Below are 22574 nucleotides of genomic sequence, written 5' to 3'. Positions count from 1 at the left end.
TCAATTTATTAATTTGTTAAAATAATGGAGTAAATATAAACAAGAAAATGATTTCTTTGATGATTCATTCGGGTTATAAAGGTAGCGTTTATTGCAGAAAAAAATTACATAACCCAATAACGCGGGTTATGTATTTTTTCTGCAATGTCGCCACCTTCATATCCCGCATGAATCACCAAAAGAAAGCATTTTATTGTTCAAATAAATCTGATACCTTATTCTAAAATCTGATTTTTTTAATGGGATTTCAAGCGTAAGTAAACATTTTTAGCTCACCTGAGCTGAGAGCTCAAGTGAGCCATTCTGATCACATTTTGTTGTCCGTCTGTCTGTAAACTTTTCACATTTTCAAAATCTTCTCAAGAACTACTGGGCCAATTTCAACCAAACTTGGCACAAAGCATCCTTAGCCTTAGGGGATTCAAAGTTGTGAAAATTAAGGACCACAATGGGGGATCGAAGTTTTACATAGGAATATATAGAGTAAATCTTTAAAAATCTTCTTCTCAGAAACTAATCAGCCAGGAAAGCTGAAACTTGTGTGGAAGCATCCTCAGGTAGTGTAGATTCAAAGTTGTGAAAATCATGACCCCTGGGGGTAGGTTTGGGCCACAATGGGGGGTCGAAATTTTACATTGGAATATACAGAGTAAATCTTTAAAAATCTTCTTCTCAGAAACTAATCAGCCAGCAAAGCTGAAACTTGTGTGGAAGCATTCTCAGGTAGTGTAGATTCAAAGTTGTGAAAATCATGACCCCCGGGGGTAGGGTGGGGCCACAATGGGGGATCGAAGTTTTACATAGGAATATATAGAGTAAATCTTTAAAAATCTTCCTCTAAGAAACTAATCAGCCAGGAAAGCTAAAACTTGTGTGGAAGCATCCTCAGGTAGTGTAGATTCAAAGTTGTGAAAATCATGATCCCCAGGGGTAGGTTTGGGCCACAATGGGGGGGGGGGGTCAAAGTTTAACAAAGGAATATATAGGGTAAATCTTTTAAAATCTTCTCAGAAACTAATCAGCCAGATGATTCTTTATAATTGTTAAGACTTTGGCCCCAGGACAATTCTTTGGCCTCACAAGAAGGTTCAGAGTTTGATGTAGGTTTATATCCCATATATAAACTATTGTTAAGGATCTTTTTGAGAACTGCAGTACTCAACATATGATATGACTATAAAATCATCCTGTTAGGAAAGGGACTAATGATTATAAACATAAGAATATCTAGGGGAAAAATGGATTTTATTTATACAGGATCTACATGTATTATTATACATTGTCCAGATAGTTTGATTAAGCTGATTTTATCATATCTATTGTTCCTCAGGTGAGCGATGTGGCCCATGGGCCTCTTGTTTTGTTAGATGCATGCTTAAAAACAAATACAAACAAAAAAACAAACCCAAATTTAGTTTAACCAAAATGGTTCATTGAGAAGAATTGTATTTTTTTGTGTACAATTTTCGTTCTTATCATCGGCAGACATTCTGATTCTCGATCAGTGGCTTTAAACTTATGCTGTCAACTCATTGTCATAATTATGAATGGGAATTCTTTGCTTAAATCAAGATACAGAATGATAGCTGATGGCAGACTTTAAACTGTCAAACCATAAAAGGCTGCTTAAAATGGTTTTTTTTTTTGGGGGGGGGGGGTTGTGAACATTAGGATATAAGATGAACTTTTAAACCTCGAAGTCATAGTTTTAAACAAAAAACAAATTTTATACATGTAGATTCCGCTGTATAAAAAAAGTATATAAATTTATTCAATAATATGATTCTGTACCACATTCTGTTTTTCTTTGAATCATTTGATTCGCGTCCTTTGGCTTTGCATGAGATGGTCATTTCTTGTCCAGTTCAGACATTTATGAAATGAAAATGCATGTATCTTGTCCCATAATATGGTAACTTAAGCTTAAAATCAGTTCATCTTGCAGGCGATTCAATCTGTATTCCCTTTTTCTTTGTCATTGAAAGTTTGATTTTTTAAAAAAAAATTCTATGAAGTTGAATTTTGCTATAGTTCAGACTGCTCTTGTACAACTGACTACAATTCACTACACTCATTGTCTATAAAAACACTGAATCCGCGCCTCCTTATTAATAACGATGGCTGTAGGCCGAGTAAGTCCTATAAGTCGGCCCATACATTGGTTTGACCTTTGTCCGTGCATTATCCAGCGGTCTGAAGGCCCGGTCGTGTTTATACTCCAACTCCTCTTCATAACTGATGTCGTGCTCCTGAGACAGGGGCCGGAAGGTGTTGTAAGGGGAGGAACTGGAAGCGGTATGGGCTAACTTGTTCCGGACCGCTGACAGTACCTCGCTCGTGGTGTACGGGGCGTTCGCATCATTACTTTGATCTTTGGTTGGTAGTTCCAGTAACTCTGTAAAAGTGGAACCGAAGTGCAAAAGTTAAACGGTAACGTCACATGTAGTTCTAATAGCTCTAAAAGAGTAAGGTGATGCAATACTTAAACTATAGTTCTAATAGCTCCGAAAGAGTCAAGAGGAAATGCATAAGTAAAATGATACTTCATTTCTAATAACTCTGAAATAGTCGACTCAAAAGTAAAATGCAAAAGTAAATTAATCGTATTTTATTTCCAATTACTCTTAGGGAATCGAGAGCAATTGCAAAAGCTAGCATGTAGTAAGAGTCGAGAAGAAATACAGAAGTTAAACATCAAACTAGTTTTGATAACCTAAGGGTCAAGAGGACGTTCAAAAGATAAACTTAATTTTTGAAACAGTTTAACATATACATGTACATGAATACAAGCCAGAAATACTCAAATATACATGTAAACAAATATATTTTGAATTGGCGTTTAAAGTTAAATGTTGGGAACACAAAAGTATATACTTTGTTAAATCACTTGAAAAAAGCTATTATATAGCATTATATTGGAATCGAAGTCCTGATTTTCTTTTGTCACCATGTTAAAGAGGTGTCATGTGGTCTCCGTGGGAAAGATTGACTTATTCCCATTCAATTCAGTCAAGTCACATAGACTCCTGTAATTGGATTTAGGTCGCAAACAATATGACTGTAATTGTTTAAGCTGTTAAAAGTCCCCTGATCGAATAGCTTAAAACCTGCTGAATAATGAATTATGGGTGCCTATTTTAAGCAGTTTATAAACTGTCAGTAGAGCTCATTTTGTTCTCTTTGACAGCTAATACTTGGGGGTCTAACTTGTTTTCTGACGTAGGTCGCTAATTTATATCAGAAACAAGTCTAGTTCACAAGTTCAGTTCCTTAGTCTGCAATCGGTCCTGTCGCCTTGAAGTAAATCCTATCGGACTGATATATACTCTCTATTTACTCTATAGAACTAACAATGCACAAATACACTGCTAATGAAATTTAAGATATTGTACTGCAACAAAGATACAATAATAGATAAGAATGTACATGCTTTTCATTGATTTCGATGTATTGGTGCATGCGTACTTACGATCAAGTTCCGGGTCACGTGCGCCGTTAAGGCTTCCGAACGACGTATCCCGTAGACTAGACGTTGAACTGGTCATAATGGGCGTTCCCAGACTTTTACCGCGCTTGACGGCAGTTTTCAGGCGCTTGATTTCGTCATCTTGGCGTTGCAAGGTTGCACGCGCCGTCTCCAGGTCACTCCGAAGACGAGAACACAACGCAATGGCTCCTTTTGCGACATAGTTTGCGGGGACCACGGAAGCTGCCAAAGCACCTTGCAGTGTCTCTTCGTTCAAAAGCGTGAAATTCACGGTTTCTATAAGTTCCTGGCGTTGTTCCGTGCTTAAATGTTCCCGTTCTGAAAAATGCATAATTCTCAGTGAGTTTCTAATAAACTATCTCCAAAGTCTTATATTTCAAAATCTATCTCCATTTTTTATCTCGATCTCCCACAGATTTCCATACACGTATTTACCAAAGAATTAGTTGAGATTATTAGTTTTGTTCAAAGGAATCAAAATCGGAATCCATTAAGTATCAACAATTGCTTATTTCTAACGTAAGTATATTACGAACACTTATATATGTACTGAGGCAGTTTCAATGCAATGTACTATGAGTTTAAATCTCAGGTCTTCCTTCTATTTGTAACCTCATTTAAATGACAGTTTAGAAAAAAAAATAACGGTCTCTTAGAGCTTAGGACTGCGGTAGGCGTTGGCTTTGACAAATATTTTGATGTTTGAATGACAAATTCATCCAAAGGTGAACTGTGAAAGAGACTAAAATTAACAGCTACAGTATTGCATTAACTAGCTCTTTTACTTCGTTCTTTCATCTTTTTAAAGTATACTTTAAACATTTGGATCTGGTCAAAATTGTATTTCATGCACTAAGCAACTTTAAAAGTGTTTTCAATCGATATGGTTTATCTGACTCTAAATTTGGCTAGAAGGATCAACGTTTGTGTGTCCCATTTCCCCCAAGGAATTCTGTTTTATCTATTTGAGTAAATACTTCCTCGGGCAAATACTTGGACAACTTTCTTTATTGATCCAACTTAGTTTGTTATAGATTATGTGCACTCCACGAACAATGAAACATGTTGTATGTTGGTTAAGTATAGATGTTTAACACAAAAGGCACAAGTCACCCAAAGTGCACTGTGCAAGTAAGGACCGCATGAATTTATTACAAATTGCATTGCTTCTATTTAATCAAAAATTCAAGAAGAGTACCAATAAGTATTTAATTACTTATACGTTTTGCAAACCCGATTATTATTATCCATTTTTATTAAAATGTTATGCCAAAATTCAACTAACGTTAAGTAAAACGTGCCGTAATGTTATATTTTTCGTACCAGGTCCGAAAACATAATTCGTGTGATTATACGCGAAAGTGAATTTCTTCGAAGAAGTATAGAGGAATTTTTACTTGCGTGGCAGACTTGAAAAACTGAATTTCAGTTATTCGATTAAAATCGGTTAACAATTCTTTGTATTTATTTTTTTACGATAATTTTTTTTATTTGAATGTGTACCTGCTGTTAAAACATATTCCAGTATGTTGTACATCTGATCATGGTTGCTTCGAGCATCCTTTGGCACTACCGTTGCCAGTAGTTTGAATGTATCAGCTGTTAGAACCCCCTTTCGAACCATCTCGGACATGTACGTATCGACAATACGGCATGCTTTTTCGATTTGTCCATTTCCTGAAGTGCACGATTCTTGCACAATGTCTCGTAATAGAGATGGTGAAATGGTACACAGTTCTTCTGCAGAAATTTTGCAGAGCAACTCCCCTGCAGCCTTGACAAGAAGTTTTCTACATTTGCAATTATATGACGTTGCAACTCGAATTACCTTCGTTAACCATTCAATCGTGATGACGTCACTGAACAGAGATTCTTCTGGCAAGACCGTTATAATATTGTCAAGAACTTTAGCAATGTCTGTTTTCTTTGGCGATTTCGGACGAGGGGATTTGGAGGTGATCTCACCCGATTCGGTGCTTTGCGATGAATTCTCTTCAGATTCATCGCGATCAATCAAAACTGAGATGTAAGACGTGGAGAGCTCCGCAAGTAATGACGACTGGACGCCCCGGTCACGTGCTGAAATGACAAGCTTCAAATACCAGTCCAAAGGAAGACTAAGTAAAGCATTGATTGTCCTGTCCTCTCGCCGATCTAGCGATTGCTTTGAAATGTTCGTCGGTGAACTGAATTTTGTCGGTGGTTTCAGCCAGCACTCTATGAGAGCCTCACAGCAGACGTCGACGATTCCGGAGACATTGGCCAATTCTCCAACAGTAGACGCAAACAGAAGCAATGACGCAATACATGACGTCGACCTGCTCATTTTTGTTGACGTAATAGTGTCGTTGAAGAACTTATCTGCCATGTCAATCAAATTGCCTTCACCTTTCATCTGCAAGAACTCTGCCGCGCAACGAACCTGCACTATGTTGTTTTTGGTGAGTTCCACTTTCATGTTGTAACAGAAGTCGGCTACCGTGCTAAAAATATCGGGCCCTCCAGGAAAGCCCACAAGCTCAACCTTCTTCACATCAGCACTGTGTGCAAGTTTGCAGAAGTACTCACTTTTTGCATAGAGTGGAAATTTGTGAAGTTTGAAGATCTGCTCGTTCACGTTAACAGTGAGATCGGAAAGATCTCCACTTTGACGAAATTTGGAGAAATCCATGATGGTCTTTCGTCGTTCCTTTAATTTTATTTTTTTTTTCGTTTTTGCTCCTAAAGATACACAACTTTTTAAAATATCCACCACTGAAATGAACAGTTTTTTGATAGTATACGCCAATAAACCGGGACTTTAAACTCTTTAAAACAACACGAGTGTAAGCCGACAGTGTCTGGCGATCAATAATCCGTTGATTATTAATCCAATTTTTAATCGTCTATGCGACGGGTTTTGGTGTTCCATAACAACACGTACACTTCAGATAGTCCATGTGAAGACATTGCATGGCCTCCTTTTTTAAACTATTCAGTAAAATTTCTCGCTTCATTCATTTGTTATTTGATCAATTTCAAGTTAAACTCCACACACTTGTACGATCATGACATGCTGTATAAATATACACGACTAAAGTTTTGTTTACAATATCCGGGTATTTACTAGGTGGGACCGCGAGTGCAGGCTTTAACACGATCGGACATTTACTCATTTTACGCGTAAATCGAATCTAGTAAATATTGTCTACTGAATAATTTATTTCGTTCTTTTTTTCATTCACAGCCCTGCATTGTTTTCTGCTCAGAGTCTCTTGAAGGCTTTTTTTTCTCCGAATGATATTAAAAATCGCCTGCTGTTAATTATTCATTCACAATTTTCATGCAAATGCTAAAATCGCGTACACTGCATTTTTTTATGTTTTGAGCATCTGTTTTTGGCAACTTTTGCATAAATGATTATTTATCATTGACTAAACATAAACTCGATAAAAATATCATGAATTTAATTATTAAATACTAGTAGGTATAGAAAAGTAATTCAAAGAAGTCTTCAAGTAAATTCCAATCAACTTTTAAGAACATTTAATTGTATATCAATGCACTTGTGTGTATACATTTAAATAGAAGTGAAAGTATAATTCATGCATTATCTTAGGAAGGGGGGGGGGGGTTGGGGATTACATTGCTCTAAAATAAAAATAAAAGAAAGAAATATTATGCAAGGTTTTCATAATTTACATTGCAATTTATAAGATATCCTGTTACTAAATTAATGTTCCATCATTTCAATGTTCACTCTTGTCATGTCACGCGATGGATTGAAATAACGCATCATATACATGTACATCCTCCTTAGTAACTCTCAGTACAATTATGCCGAATCATCCTTCCGAATTTTTCCACGTTGTCCCCCGTGTGTTGATATCCTGTTCTCACTATGGGTTATAGTTCCTGCCAAACTGCACCGTATCACTCCTGAAATAAAACGATGTGAAGCTCATTTTAAGTTAATCATGACTCGGAGCTTCCTTATTTCTCGCATTCCATCCAAACCTTGGCGTACATGCATACATTATACATATATTTTCATTCACTGTTATTTTCCCTATATTTCTTGAGCAAACCGATTGTAATTCACAGCGATATAAAAACTGACAGGACTGATATCTACCATATCAACATGTATCTAATCATTTCTGATTAGTTTATCGATTGGTCGAAACCTTCATGATCAGCATCCTTAGAAAAATCACGGACTGAACGAATTGATTTAAAACATTATGCGAGAATCAAACTGGCTGTTTTTAATCTTGCGTGCTGATGTACATTAACGATAATTTGCCTAATTTTTTTTTAGTTTTAAGTTTCCCTAATTTTTATGATAAATTCAATACATGTATCCCAAAGAAAGCCAAATAGATTTTACCCCCCCCCCCCCTCCCCTCACTATCATTATTATAAACTACTTGCTTGCATGTACAATGTAGATATTTTGTATTTAAGAAAAATCTGATAAACAATGCTATACTATTCAATAAGATATGGTTTAATAATTTAAATTTTATACCTTGTGTTGTCATAGAGATCGTCCATTTCATCCACTTGGTCCGGTACTGGCGGGGCTGCACGGCGCCTGGGCCTCTGCAGACGTTGCGTCAGACCACGTGACTTGCGCTTCATAGAATGAGTCTCCTTTGGCGGCTCTGGATGAAATACCTATTTGGAAGAGATATAAATTGAACCGTTATATTTACTGTTATTAAATCGTTCTGAAAAAGTGAGTTACAAGAGACTTTGTGACCACAGTCAATGTTTTTCCTAGCTAGCCAATGAGCGTACCGGAGGTTCATAAATCTCATCATCATCGTCATCGTCTTCCATCATGGCGGAAGATGGCTCTCCGTGCGCCTCTCCGTTTTCCATGCGTTTCAATTCATAGTCGCCGTCTTTCTTGTTCTCCTTTTCAGGTAAAAAAGATTCCCCTGAGGAAAAAGTTACCCGTAAAATTTTATTTAATATATATAGCAAAATAATTTACCCGTAAAATTTTATTTATATATATAGCAAAATAATTTTGCTTCAGATCGCCAATACAGTATTAGATAAAATTTAAATTCATTTTCAGAAAGCCACTCTATGAACAGAAAAAAAGAATACAGGTCTAACCAGTTTGATAAATCAAAGTTTTAAATTTTGAACTTTTTCATTTATACATATTTTTTATCTAAATTTAGCTTTTCAATCGAATATTAAAAATTGTAAGCGATAATCAAACAGAATATGATGTAAAAGTAAACTGTAAATTGCTTTCTTCAAAAGATTCTTTCCCGATAATTAATATTTGACGTTTACCTTCTATGAAAGTTTCGGCTTGTAGAGGATCCACCCCGAAGAAGGATGTGACCGCCTCGGGATAGCGTAGATCTAGGACCAAGATCACAGCACCCAAGACGACGCACAGTATTCCTGCAAAATTAATGATCCTCTTACAAAACAGAAACACAATATTCCTGCAAATAGTCCTCAACAGTTTCAGTTTTTGATTGTCATCATGCGTGGGTAAGAGATTCAGCCGTGTGTCCGTCCACCGACATTTTGACGGAGGAATGAAAAATGTCTCGAAATTGAAAAATATTTATATTAATTTTTTTCACTTATTTATATTGATAAATATATATTTATCTATTTTATCCAGTTGTCTTACATACATAAATTTGTAAGTCGATTCATACTTCACCAAACTGGACGGACTGCACTGATGACAAATTTGGCAAATGGATAAATATAGGGTTTAAAACTTATTTCTGAACACATTTGTAATATTATGTACAAATGTACTGACGTATCCATGTATTCATAGTGCATGTATTTTCTGCATTTGCAATTAAATAATGTTTCATCTACTGAATAATGTCCAGACCTGTTACAAGATTGACATAAAAACACGGTCCAAAATGGAACTCGAGTTTATGTTCGGCGCTGAACGGAATGATGAGTTCGTTGACGTTCCTTAGACTGGCCCAGGCGATGTTGGCACCCACCATGGTAGCCCCGGTCAGCATCAGAAAGTAGGCCCCGTACTTGAGCAGAATGAAGAACAGGATGACTGTTATAATCCACAGCGGTAGAGCCAACCTGTGCATTTGAGATCATAGAAATTATAAAGAAATCATCAAAACTGTACTATTATATGAAGTTCATATTCATATTCTACTTTTAAGTAAAATGTCATCCAATTTAGAGATTTTTGGCATTTACAGTATCTATTTCTTTTTATTTCTATCATATTAGTAAATTTGATTAATTAATTTACTATCTTTTTTCTTTTTGTTTAAATGATTAATTTACATGATGAAAAATGGGTATTGTTTCTTTAGGTGCGGATCCAGGATTTGAACTTAGAGGGGCGTCAGTTGTATACAGGGGGTCTGGGGATGACGAAGAATGACGTCTTTGATGTCAGACTTTTGTGATATTTGTTGGCGTGATTATACTTTAAAAGTAAAGAAAAATTACAATTTTTGGGTTTGCAGATTTAAGACCTGAATTAATATAATATAAAATTCTGCCATTCAAAAATTAGGAAACATTGGCTAACAACCATGGTTATAATGAATTAAGAGTTTCATTGAATCCGCGGTTGTTAAGATTTACGTTTGTGGATAAATATTATACATAGCCCCCCTCCCCTCAACCTCACAACATTCCCACTCATCCCCCCCCCCCTCCCGAAAAAAATTGTTCCATATGCTACTTCTGAACAGTTGCAAACAATCTTTGTGAGAATATTTAAAGCTTAAATCACAAAAAAGCTAAAATGTTAAGTAGCTGCATACCAAGAACAATATGAGCAACAGATTGACAAATGCATGCGATAAACCGACTTACCACATCATGATATGGGCATACCAGCCGGCCTGTCGGTAATGACGACCCCATCTGATCCCCTCCCCGTCAAAAGTGAAATACTCCGCGATCCAGATGATGGGTAAGGGGGTGCCGCGAAACTGGGCGGCCCGGAACTCCTGATTAAAACGTCCAGCTTCAAGAGAAAACCCACTTTACTAGAAATGACACTAAATTTAGGTACTTTTACCGATTGACAAGAAAGATAACTCTCGTTATGATATCTGACAAATATATTTTCTTGGATGATAAAACGAACTGAATTTAAATAAAACTACAACTCAATTTTCTTTTAGATGTTTTTACCACTTACAAAACAATTAATGCAATTTGGCGGTTAATGAATTTTAGGTTATTTTTCTATGCCCTTTCCTTTGAAATTATACACACTAAAGTTTGATTCAGGTTACATGAGGGCCTCATTTTTAATCAATCATCGTCGTACCGAATATTCCGAACCCTAACCGCCCCTGTGCCCATCGCCAGTCAAAGTGTTCGTTGTAGTTGATGGTCTCGTTGAATGGTCCCCGGTCTTCTCCCTCGGCTAATGAAACCAAAAAATGACTACATGTAAAACACGTTTGTGAAAACTTTTGCAAACACAGAATTAAAAAACAAAATCACATGTGGTTTAACAGCACGGACAAAACTTGGCGACGATCATCAACCTTTGAGTGTGACGTTAATTCCCCGGAGACTCATCAACACCTCAATGTCAGCAGTTATCTCCCCTGCAGAACCCGCCTTATACTTGGTTCTTACACCCGTGGAAGACGATTCCTCCCAGAAACCATAATTACATACTGTAAGTAGAAACCATATTTTCACATTATGGATAGATCACATTGTTAGCCACCGCGGATAGAAAGCATCCATTGTTAGACGCCATATGAGAGAGAGAGAGAGAGAGAGAGAGAGAGACTCACACATTATGACCCCGCCGATATAGAGTGTCACTGTTACCCGAATCAACGTAAAAATTCTCTGCAAAAAAAGGAAACAAATAGAATTTGTATGTTCTTAGTTCAAAGATGGTGGAAGAATCACAGAAGCATTATATCGACTCGTTTGGTCATACCTCTTTCCCACGAATTCCAGGAAGAATAATGAAAAACGAAAAAGCTAGGATGACAAAAGCGTAAATGAGTCCAGATTCCAATATATCCGCCATAAATGGCGTCTTATTGGATTCATAGTAGGTCGGGGCGCCATTGGATCGGAATGCGTCAAACAATCCCGGAGAAGCCATCGCTTATGGTCTAGTTCCCTTTCTGCAAAAAAAGGCATGTAATCATATTTATTTTCTCCGCTTATTTCTGTTGGGTCTTTTTTGATCATTTTAGATATAGAAGGACCATACACTAGTAACTTATCGGTAATATAAGTGCATTGCAAACTGGAAAAATTAACCAATATATATTGTAGAACAACAATTTTGCCATACATATTTATTTATTAGTAACTATAGTTCTGAAAATTGTAGTCGTTTTCAGAATGGTACAATGGTACATGGTACAGAATGGTACACGGAGTAAAAAGCACAAACTTCCCTCCCAAATACCCCTCAAAATGAAATTGTATCAGGGTGGGCGTCTTTACCGTTTCCGGTGAAATTTGATTATTTATTACATGCACATAGCAGCTGATTGGGCGGGGGGGGGGGGGGGGTGTTAACCTTTTTCGGCTTTTCGGAGAACATAACAACGGGCTTCCGTACATATCTTTTTATACATGCTTTGAGCTGTAGATTGAGCTGAAATCTTTAAAAGATCTTGAGAGTGTTTAATGGATTTATTAAAAGAGATGATAAAGCATCCATTCCCCAACAATTGATTGTCAATATATTTTGGGTTAGATGTGTCCCCTCCACTTTATATTAAAAGCGATTATGTTTGTATGAAAATTTAATGAGGAAGTGAACTGATCTGTGTATCCTATATTTGAAGTATAATTTCTACGGATGCTCATCTGTAAAGAAGATCAAAGAATTAACGTATTTTTTTTTTTTTTTTTTTTTTTTTTTTTACAAAATATCGGTACCTTGCCCAAGTGAGCTCGGAAAATAATATATTAAACTCTACTTCATGTATACCCGATGCAACTTGGTGTTAACTCTTTCTACTTTGATTGGACCACTTGGCTCAGAAAACAACGCATGTATACACGACTCAATTTCCGAAAACTTAACGAAAACTTATTAAAAGGGGAAAGTCACCTTCTTGATCATGAAGGATATGATATGGAGTCATTTTCCGCGTCAACTTTTGTTTTAAACACGTCTAAGTCCTCTTCTTCTTCTTCTTCCGTGGATAGGATTTTTTTTAAATTACAGTACTTAAATTGGATGATACTAGTAATACTTTCCGCAAGCCACTTTGATATTTAGATAATATAGAACTCAAGGGGAAAGGGAAGGGGAGGGGGGGGGGTAAATAACGTTTGACACTCTATATTTACAACTCGTTTGGTTTAGTTTTGTTTTTTTACTTTCTACTTTTTTTTTAACTTGAAGCGGTACAGACGCCATCAACCCCCCTACCCCCCCCCCCTCCAAAAAAAAAAAAAAAAAGAAGTGCTGCTCTATCAAATTATTACACTTACAATGACGCTACCTTCACATCCCACATAAATCACCAAAGAAAGCATTTTATTGTTTAAATATTCATCTATGCAAATACATGTAGTAAGAAGTCTAAGAACCGATACAATTTAGTAAAAAAAAAAATATCGTCAGTTTTCTCATCAAATCCGATAAACAACGGAAAACCTAAATGTTTAACCTAAATTTGTAAACATTCTCTTGTTCGTTTGATTTACCAATTTATTAAATAATGTAAATTTAAAAATTATTTAAATTTGGTTTTTACATAAATATGCATAAGCATCTTTGATTTAAGAAATGAAAATAATAATTTTTCTATTGATCGACGTATCAAAGAAAAAATTGACCGGAATTGATGAAGTTTTCCGGTCAATTTTTTCTTTGATACGTCGATCAATAGAAAAATTATTATCTTCATTTCTTAATTCTTACCAGCAATTATGTTAAAATCCTGAAATGAAAAAAAGCCTTGAGACTGTCAACGCTGAAAACAAAAATGCCTTGGCTGATGGTGAAAATTTACTCCTAACTTCCTCCTCTGTATAGAACAGTGAATATAACGTAGAGTTGATTCAGGCTCTTATACATCGCGGGCTATGGTGAGTAAAGAGCGTCATTAATTCCATGCTTAATGTATATATTGCATCATAACTAAGTGTGTTTTCCTTTGAAGTACATTATGTACATCAACTGTAATACAGGAATACTTTCAATTTAAGTGGGCGTCCCCGTTGCAATTCAGCAGAAAGTTTTTAGCAACTGAGAAGACGACCATTTCATTAAAGATACCGAATCTTGATTTTTTTTTCTTCATAAATATGAACAGGGTTTTCGTCGATCTTTGCCGGATTTACGCTGAACTCTTTTTTTTTTTATTTTGCCGCATCTCTCTACGACAGAGTCCCCAAAGAACTGACATTTTATTTGTTGGAGATTTACAAATCATTTTACTCCTAATATTTAGTATCCACTTTCCATCAATGTAAATACTGGAAGGTTACATTTTACAGAAAATTTTACACTTTCCAATTACATTTTGGATTTTCGTTATATCAATTAATCTAGTAAAAATATTGCCATGTCTATTACATCTAACTTGACAATTGTGATAGAAAGAAAATCAAAGATGGTATGGTAACATTTTTTAACCCCAATTTTAACACTAACGTATCACCATAGCATATACATGTATTATTTGCAAGAATAGCAATCGGAAGTTATATGATACTTATATACAAGTGCAAAGTGCTTGCAACTTTATCGTTTAAGAGTGATGCATACGTGAATATACAAAAATTTTACTAAGTTTAACACATAGAAAACAATAATAAGCACCCATTACATAACGAGATGTTAAAATATAGGTTTTAAATTTTTGTTTTTTAAATTATAGATACATGTAACTGCCACTCAAGTCTTTGTAGAATTTAGATCTTGTTGGATTTCTTTCCACGAAAGTCATGATATGCAACAGCAACTTTCGTTGACGAATTATCGTTCATGCATTATCAAATCAAAAATAAATCAATACATTGGTAAGTTTATTGAGAAAATCGTGTAATATACAAACTTTTTCGGACCATCTACTCGTTTCCACTTTACATCAACAGTATCAGATTTATTCATTCAGTATAAAGAGATATTTTAACACATGTGGCATCTCTTGAAAAGTGTCATAATTGTTTTCTATTCATTTGGCAATTATTTTATACTTCTGGGATGCCGGGTCATTTACCGGCAATATCCCTCCAAGAGGATTCACACACAGGCACACACAGTAATTTATATATAATATCACTTATTAAACAAGATGTTGATAGAAATAAGAGAAAAATGTTTGGATATGTTCCACTAAATGTAAACCACCAGATTCCTGACAAGGAGACATTACAAATGTCCAGAATGTGGAAGACTTTCGTTTGAAGACCAACTTGAATGCAGTTGTTAATGGCGGTATCCCATGTTGATATGAACCTGGTCTGGATTTCTGAAGTAGAAAATTGATGGTTCTAAGTTTATTAGATATTTTCAGTACAATCAGAAAACAAACGTATAATTTTTCATATTTGTACGTTGGCAAAGGTTTGACGATCTGCTCTATTTCTGATTTTTCGGAATAAATTTTAAAAAAATATTTTCACTCTTGCAATTCTCAGTTTTATAAAATAGTTATCAATGATTATACTTTTTCATAATTTTGTATTTTATCTCATTTTATTATAAGTCGTCATAGTAATAGCATGTAAAAATAGGAGGGAGGCATGCGAAAAAGGAAAATATTGTTGTGTCTGCATTTTAAAGATAAGAGGAAATATAAAAAAAATTAATAAAGGTTAACAAAATGTCATGCTCTAGAGGTAAAGAAGGAATGATATCTATATTTGTGTGAGGATGGAGGATGGGATGGGGTAATTATATTACCTCTATTATAAGATTATACATGATTTAACGCTAACTACGAAAAAAAAAGGATGTTGGATCCGCCATTGTTCAAACCATCTATGCCTATAAGAAGCATTTGAATGAATATGTCTTCTGAACATTTAATTAATACATGTACATTTATTTTCATTAAATTCTGGAAGTTGATAATTGTTAAACTCTTTTTTTTTTTGTGTACAGATAGAAAATTCCCAACCACCAGATTATCATATTAACTGTTTCTTTTAATCACTGGAAAACCAAGAACAAGGCTATATATCAGACATATGTAAATATTGAATAGAGATGAACATTTTACATGACTTCTATCTCTTTTAAAAGAATTTCCAAAGATTAAACAGATCACCCAAGATAATGCTGTCTATTTTTGTTAACAAAAATCGTGAAAGTTAAGATATTCACTGCAAACAGTAAATTAAATTTTTCTTAAAAAAAATAATTTTATTATAAAATTTAATTTTCCCTGATAGATTGAACTCAAAAAGATATATCTTAATAGTTATTATGATTGAGTACAAGATGCGTATATTTCCCCGGAAGTTCTACAATCATGTAAGCAAAGAACAAATCTAAGATATGAGACTAGCAAGCATGCATTACGTAGAGGAAGAAGGTATATTGTTGTCAAAAACGCCGCTGAATTGCCTGGTATTGCTGTAGAGGTCATCGTCATCGTCTGCCTGGTTTTCTGGAACTGGTGGAGGTGGGCGGCGCCGCGGTTTTTGCAGACGTTGCGTCAGACCACGTGACTTCCGTTTCTCAAACTTGGTAGTTGTGGGTGCGGGGGGTGGTTCAAATACCTGCAGTTAAGAAAAAAAACTAATTTAGATATCATCATATCATATGCTATAAAGTTCATCGTTCTTTATTGATATGCATTTGTCTAGCGTGATTACGAAAAGAATACATTAATTGGAAAGATATCATATGGCATTATATACACATATAAACCAATAAAGTACGTAAATGTATGCTGAAATTTCTCTCTTTTTATGATGCAGTTTGAAAATAAAATATATACTCCAAAAGCTTATTGTAATATTTTTTTGTCAAAACAAATCAAAAGTGACTTTACCGGAGGTTCGTAGATTTCATCGTCATCATCGTCGTCATCTTCAGCTGCTGCCGCCTGGCGGGACGGGCGACTACTCCCGCGGGCCGGAGCGGTGTGTCCATTTTCCACCCCTTGCATCTCGATCCCGTTTTTATTCTCTACCGTCTCAATACTGCCACCTACAAAGTAAAACGAAGAAAGAGAATTACAGGAAACTTTCTACTTATTATAGCGACCAGCAAAATGATAAGTTGAAAATGATATAGATATACTCCATATATACCTTTATTGGAAAAAAGCCAGTCTTTTGTTTATTTATTAAGGATTCTTAAACATTGGTGACAATATAATATTACTGGAATATCTTCTAATTTGGGATTTAGAAAAAAAAATACGGTAAAGATGGCCAAAACTATTTCCAGGCTTACCAAAACCAAACATCATTGTCTATACAAGTACTGCACATCTATACTAGTTATTTTGACTAAGAATAGATATACCTTGAACAAAACTATCGTCTTGTAAAGGATCGACTCCAAAGAAATTGGTGACCAACTCCGGGAACCTAAGATCCAGTACCCAAATCACAACCCCCAGAATGATGCACAGGAGTCCTGTAACAAAATAGAAGCGCTCAATGTGACAATGATAACGAGGAAATACTTAATAAATAAAGATACTCTGCTTGCGAAAAAGAATAGATGCTTTCCAGACACAAGATATTAGAATTATTACAGTTTAAAAAAAATCACGATACTCAGAACAACGCACAAAATGCCTAATGAATAGAAGAATATAATTCTATATATATAAAGAAACACTGTTGATTAAAGAGGCGATTTCCAAATGCTAAAGATTTAAATAATTTTTTTAAAAAATAAAACCGCTAACCCGTAATGAGATTCAAATAAAATGACGGTCCGAAATGGAACTCAAGTTTATGTTCGGCACTGAACGGAATGACGAGTTCGTTGACGTTCCTAATGGTGGCCCACAGGATGTTAGCAATGACCATCACCCCGCCGGTCATCATCAAGAAGTAGGCCCCGTACTTCAGAAGGATGAAGAAAAGAACTATGGTCAAAACCCAGAGCGGTAGGGCTAGCCTGTGGAGATAGAAGAATTCGTTATTGCCAGAAATTCTTCGTACTATATTTTGATAACTAAATTGTCTCTTCGCGTAGATTTTGGTAGTTGTTGTGACTTGGAATGTTACATGTACTGTCTTGGGATTTATCACCGTCTCAAGCCGCAGTGCAGATTCTGCATGGTTTTCTCAGAAGGGAAAGGGTCATTCTTATTGGTCGTGATTTGCGACGATGGGCAAATTAAAATGTTAAAAGAGAGCTATCTAAATATGCCATGTCTTTCCACATACTATTTACAATTCATTGGCTAATTGCAGGCACAAAACATTATCTAGCGTCTTGAACTACGAGAAAAACATTCTTGAAACTTTCTGCAAAATGCGGTAAACGGCTTACCACATCATGATATGGGCGTACCAGCCCGCCTGTCGGTAGTGACGACCCCATCTGATCCCCTCCCCGTCAAAAGTGAAATATTCCGCGATCCAGATGATGGGCAAGGGGGTGCCGCGAAACTGGGCGGCCCGGAACTCCTGGTTAAAACGTCCAGCTAAATAAAGTTAGAGACAAAAAATTTAATTAGAATGCATGCAAACTTTTGGTGCGTCTTTTTTTCTACCCAACTTTCTCACTGGGTAGAAAATAGAAAATAGTTCATTTGACACCGTATAGGAAGTACTCTGGATGGGTTTTTGTTATTGAACTTTTTAACACAATACGACTTGTAAATTTCAGTTCAAATATAATTTATTGATACTTACCAAATATTCCAAACCCTAACCGTCCCTGTTCCCATCGCCAGTCAAAGTGTTCGTTGTAGTTGATGGTCTCGTTAAAGTAAGGTTTTCCTCCGTCACTTGCTGATTTTAAAAGTATTCGAAATTGTTGTTTATATTGAGCAAAATATTTTCTTAGATCTAAGTAAAATTTATTATGAGAAGGAAGCTATCTATATATATGGAGGCAAAATGAAGTTATTTAAAATTGGGGTCAAAATTTTCGGATTTGTGCGCTGTAACATTATTTACATACATGTCTATTAACTGCATTTGCCAACGTTTTTTTATTTCATTTTATGACAAAACTCACGAAAATAAGATTCATGTTCGAATGACAAACACTGAATCACGTGACATCAAGTCACTATAGCTAACCGCCATTTGCTCACAAAGTATTGAAACTTAATACAGTCTGACAATGGTCATGAGAAAAAAGAAATATTGAACATGTGATGTCATATTTTAAGTTGCATTGGCGTATGGTATGCGGTTGACGCCTATGTGATTGTAGAGACCAACTGCATGCTCTTATATCTAAATGCATTTTTTAAAAGTGGCCCACTTGGTGAAGATACATTCACAAATGCATGCATTCCCAAATACTGGTGTGTATATATACGTAGGTAAATTCGTAGGTACGCGATTTCATTTGAATCCTTGTAGTCGGACCACTTACATATAATATGTTCGATGATTCCGTAGCAGTGTATCTACCAATGTTACTTGTGAGTTAATTACATGTACCTTTCAGGGTGACGTTGATTCCACGGAGCCCCATGTACACCGCAATGTCAGCAGTTATCTCCCCTGCAGACCCCGCCTTGTATTTGGTTCTCACATTCTTCGCCTCGGCTACCTCCCACTCGTACCCAAAGTTCGTCACTGGAACATTATATTTATAGACAAATGTATTCACCTGTTACCAGGTTCTCGTGTTATTGATTTAATCTTTTTATATAAAGAGAATTTGTGTAACGGAAATATGTTAAAACGTTATGTACAAACTGTTGTTTAAATACATTGCTAATCACAGTTTCTCCCTATAACGATACCTTATTTTTGCATTATCTTTATATCTACAGTTTACTGTTAAATCTGTATTGAAATGCAAAATCATTTAAAAATAATATATCTTCATAAAAATACTGTACAGTAATCATGGAACGAACCAATTTAATTGAATCTAAACTAAAAGAGCTACGAGAGGTCTGGATATGAACCAAAATTTTTGCGTATCCAAGACCTGTACTGATTGTTTGTCTGTTTTACCAATGCTTTGTTTTGTCCTTAACAGAAATCTACAGAAGTTATCGTTGTCCAGGATCGTATCTTACACATGATTACTCCACCGATGAACAACGTGACCGTCACCCGAATAAGCACAAATATTCTCTGTAAGAGATAAAATGATTAAATTATTACTATCGTTTGTTGGCAGTGTCCCTGTTAATCAAACACATGAAAAACTATTTAATCAGAGTGCGTTTTATATCAGTGCTCTTAATGACAAACTTTTTACTAAATACTGTTAAGTATTCAACATTTATATATCAGTCGCTTCATCTACGACCTCTATAAGACCTCTCCAAGATCTTGGAAAAAGTCCAACAAGATGCGACTGGATAAAGACCAGCTGAGTTTACCTCTTTTCCACGGATACCGGGAAGGATGATAAAGAAGGAGAAAGCGACGATAACGAAGGCGTAGATAAGTCCCGACTCCAAAATATCCGCCATAAACGGCGTTTTGTTGGAGTCGTAGTAAGTCGGGGCGCCATTGGAGCGGAAGGCGTCAAATAATCCTGGAGAAGACATTCTGTTTTGGTGTAGTTTTCAACTCCAATAACTTATGTTTCGTTTCTGAAATTAGAAAAGGCGTTTATAGTATCAAAAATGATACTTTGCGAGTTCCATCTTAAATAGTTCAGCGTATGGGGAGGTTTTTCAAACAAGTTTTCTCTTCCTTATTACCTTTTTGTTTGCTTTTGTAGGTAAAAAAAATTATTAAAGGTTTTTACTTTCACTTGTGCGGGATCTTTGAGGGAAACTACACGCCTAGAGGGCTTAATTGTTTTTTCATCAGTAATGGTTCGTGTCCCTTTCCTTTCCTTTATCATCTGTCGGTAGAGGTACTTTTAGAAAGCTAACTTCCTTCTTAACAGACCCTGTTATCAGTTTTGGAGGAAAAACACAATTTGTTATCACTCTCTACACTGATATGGGCATGTTAATCCTCTTTAATCTGCAAACATGCATTATGTTCGCGGGGCTACAATCCCTGATAATGCCCATGTCAGGAAACTACTACATAGTGTATGCATGTATCATCTTTACTACAGTTATATATACATAATTATACATTTTGCATTATGTTTCGACCTCACATTGCTTAGTTATATGTCTGTAATTTGCAGGTTTGATGCATGCAATACCCTGACACATGAAGTATACACTTTTGACAAATAAGCATTTACATGACATTGTACACTTTAAAAACACTGTCTATATATACCGTATATACTTGAAGATTTCGTTGTCTCTGTCCGGAATTGCGTACTTATAAAATTTCCCCTGTTCCATGACAGTTTACGGGGGGACTTTGGAGTCTAAGTTACATAGACAGGAAACCGTATGAGGTCACCGCTGATGTCGTAAGGTTCTATCGGATACTGACTGATTCAGCAACAAACGGAAGAGGGGATTTAGCAGACAAGATCAAATCATAACATCGGTCAATCCATGAGCATAAGAAATCATTTTTTTTTTAAAAGTACACCTAATTTGTTGTCAATAATATTACACAGAATGTCTTTTGAGTATTGCGTAAAATATACTCGTTTTAAACCCCTTTGTTAAAATTGTACACTTTTTTTTTCATCTCGAGATGAAATAAATTAGAATTTGAATATTAGATTCATTTTTATGAATAACAGTTACAATTATCAGAGCATTACTTTAAGGGACTCTCTTTGTTCCTCTTTCACAACATCTACAATCAATATTAAACGGAGAGAGAGAGAGAGAGAGAGAGAGAGAGTGAGAGAGAGAGAGAGAGAGACCTTTTTGCCAAATAATATGTGAATACGTTCACGGTTATTTCCTAATTGAGTAATTAAATGCGACTTTTTCCTTAGCTGTTGACAATATAAGCCCACCCCGTCCGACTCGTTCAGAATCGCTTCAATAGATAAATATAAGTGGAAAAAAAGTCTACTTCCTTGTAAAGTACATTTGTACATTAAAAGCTACAACAATTTTTAATTATTCAGTGAAAAAATGACATTCTGAATTAGCTTGAAAAAATAAATGATTAGATTCTACTATATTATAATAGATAAAACATGCCCCTATGAACAAATCTTCCTGTATGAATAAGTGTATGTGTCTCATAAACCGCAGCGCGTTTGTGTAACAAAGTAACAGGTTCATTTTTAAACGGTTCAAGTTCATAATTAATGTCTACTTAAGTATGATATAAATTATAAGGGTATGAGAAACAGGAAAAAAGAAGGAAAAAGATCTTGAATACCACAATACATACATACATACATACCCTACATCGACATTCCTCTCTTACGGTTTAAATTACTTCCCGTTTCGGGTTAGTGGACCCCATGGTCACGTGACTCGTGATCAAATTCTCAATACACACTATATATATAGGCGGAAGTTTAAATAACTGTAGAAGCATGTTTACAAAGCTCTACAAATGTCATTAAATAAACACACAAAGATACATGTGCGAATCCAAATTAGAAATTCATATATTATAGTATTATTTTATTTTTAATTTTGAAAAGTGTAACATGCATGTGCTTGTATATATCTGTAGGTGTATGTATATATATGTGATTAAAATACATTAACAGAAAACATACATGTATCAATTTTGATGAGCATAACAGTTCAACTTTCTATGTTGTCATATCTAAATGCCTTAATTATAGGCAGTTGATAAATGACTCGAAACAATCATAATTATGTATTACTGTGATTTGTGTGTAAAAATTGGTGGTGGTGGTGGTGGTGGTGGTGGGGGGGGGGGGGGGGGTAAACACTGCAGAAAACACATGAAAATGGGAAATTGGCCCCTGCCCCCCCCTCTCTCTCTCTCTCTCTCTCTCTCTCTCTCTCTCTCTCTCTCTCTCTCTCTCTCTCTCTCTCTCTCTCTCAAGCTATAATTAAATATCGCTGGTTAAGATGAATGACATAAAGCTTTTCTTTCTGTTTTAATTGAGGTGCATTTTAGGTTGATCACCTTGCTTTATTATTGC

General features: G+C 35.5%; 3 protein-coding genes across 8 annotated transcripts; all 3 read right to left on the bottom strand.

The window, feature by feature from the left end:
• Positions 1-2001: 2001 nt before the first annotated feature.
• LOC117690080 (uncharacterized) lies at positions 2002-6737 on the bottom strand. The gene is made up of 3 exons (XM_034473103.2): positions 4991-6737; positions 3470-3805; positions 2002-2395 (listed from the first exon to the last, which is right to left on the bottom strand). Exons 1-3 carry the CDS (start codon positions 6156-6158, stop codon positions 2109-2111), a joined length of 1791 nt encoding a protein of 596 aa, XP_034328994.2. The 5' UTR covers positions 6159-6737; the 3' UTR covers positions 2002-2108.
• Positions 6738-6997: 260 nt separating this feature from the next.
• Positions 6998-13529, bottom strand: LOC117690541 (dual oxidase maturation factor 1). The gene is made up of 11 exons (XM_066068039.1): positions 13371-13529; positions 11415-11607; positions 11263-11320; positions 11005-11139; positions 10782-10880; positions 10319-10472; positions 9351-9565; positions 8783-8896; positions 8270-8412; positions 7998-8146; positions 6998-7405 (listed from the first exon to the last, which is right to left on the bottom strand). The coding sequence occupies exons 2-11, from the start codon at positions 11583-11585 to the stop codon at positions 7366-7368; spliced, it is 1278 nt and encodes a 425-aa protein (XP_065924111.1). The 5' UTR covers positions 11586-11607; positions 13371-13529; the 3' UTR covers positions 6998-7365.
• A 937-nt stretch (positions 13530-14466) lies between these two features.
• Positions 14467-21960, bottom strand: LOC109618058 (dual oxidase maturation factor 1). Of its 6 annotated transcripts, none has more exons than XM_034474924.2 (11): positions 21854-21960; positions 19945-20160; positions 19636-19693; positions 19046-19183; positions 18284-18382; positions 17919-18072; positions 17326-17540; positions 16935-17048; positions 16456-16613; positions 15981-16180; positions 14467-14925 (listed from the first exon to the last, which is right to left on the bottom strand). In XM_034474924.2, exons 2-11 carry the CDS (start codon positions 20113-20115, stop codon positions 14883-14885), a joined length of 1350 nt encoding a protein of 449 aa, XP_034330815.2. In that variant the 5' UTR covers positions 20116-20160; positions 21854-21960; the 3' UTR covers positions 14467-14882. The 6 variants fall into 6 exon arrangements, with proteins under 6 accessions (XP_034330815.2, XP_034328999.2, XP_065924108.1 ...); XM_034473108.2 differs by having other exon boundaries at positions 16026-16180; XM_066068036.1 differs by having other exon boundaries at positions 21846-21932.
• Positions 21961-22574: the final 614 nt, after the last annotated feature.

Source organism: Magallana gigas, chromosome 8 (genome assembly GCF_963853765.1).
Source record: "Magallana gigas chromosome 8, xbMagGiga1.1, whole genome shotgun sequence".
Lineage (NCBI taxonomy): Eukaryota > Metazoa > Mollusca > Bivalvia > Ostreida > Ostreidae > Magallana > Magallana gigas.
This window is presented reverse-complemented; position numbering and strand designations above follow the sequence as displayed.

Bases quoted from the DNA above. Each gene is read 5' to 3' on its own strand.
- LOC117690080 (XM_034473103.2), bottom strand. From the start codon at position 6,158: ATGGATTTCTCCAAATTTCGTCAAAGTGGAGATCTTTCCGATCTCACT. The intron at 3,806-4,990 runs GTACACATTCAA...TGCATTTTTCAG, and splicing joins GGAATATGTTTTAACAGCAG to AACGGGAACATTTAAGCACG. The intron at 2,396-3,469 runs GTAAGTACGCAT...CCACTTTTACAG, and splicing joins ACGTGACCCGGAACTTGATC to AGTTACTGGAACTACCAACC.
- LOC117690541 (XM_066068039.1), bottom strand. From the start codon at position 11,585: ATGGCTTCTCCGGGATTGTTTGACGCATTCCGATCCAATGGCGCCCCG. The intron at 11,140-11,262 runs GTGAGTCTCTCT...TTCTACTTACAG, and splicing joins TATCGGCGGGGTCATAATGT to TATGTAATTATGGTTTCTGG. The intron at 10,881-11,004 runs GTTGATGATCGT...TGGTTTCATTAG, and splicing joins AATTAACGTCACACTCAAAG to CCGAGGGAGAAGACCGGGGA.
- LOC109618058 (XM_034474924.2), bottom strand. From the start codon at position 20,115: ATGTCTTCTCCAGGATTATTTGACGCCTTCCGCTCCAATGGCGCCCCG. The intron at 18,383-19,045 runs GTACATGTAATT...TTTTAAAATCAG, and splicing joins AATCAACGTCACCCTGAAAG to CAAGTGACGGAGGAAAACCT. The intron at 16,614-16,934 runs GTATATCTATTC...TTTACTTTGTAG, and splicing joins AGACGATAGTTTTGTTCAAG to GTGGCAGTATTGAGACGGTA.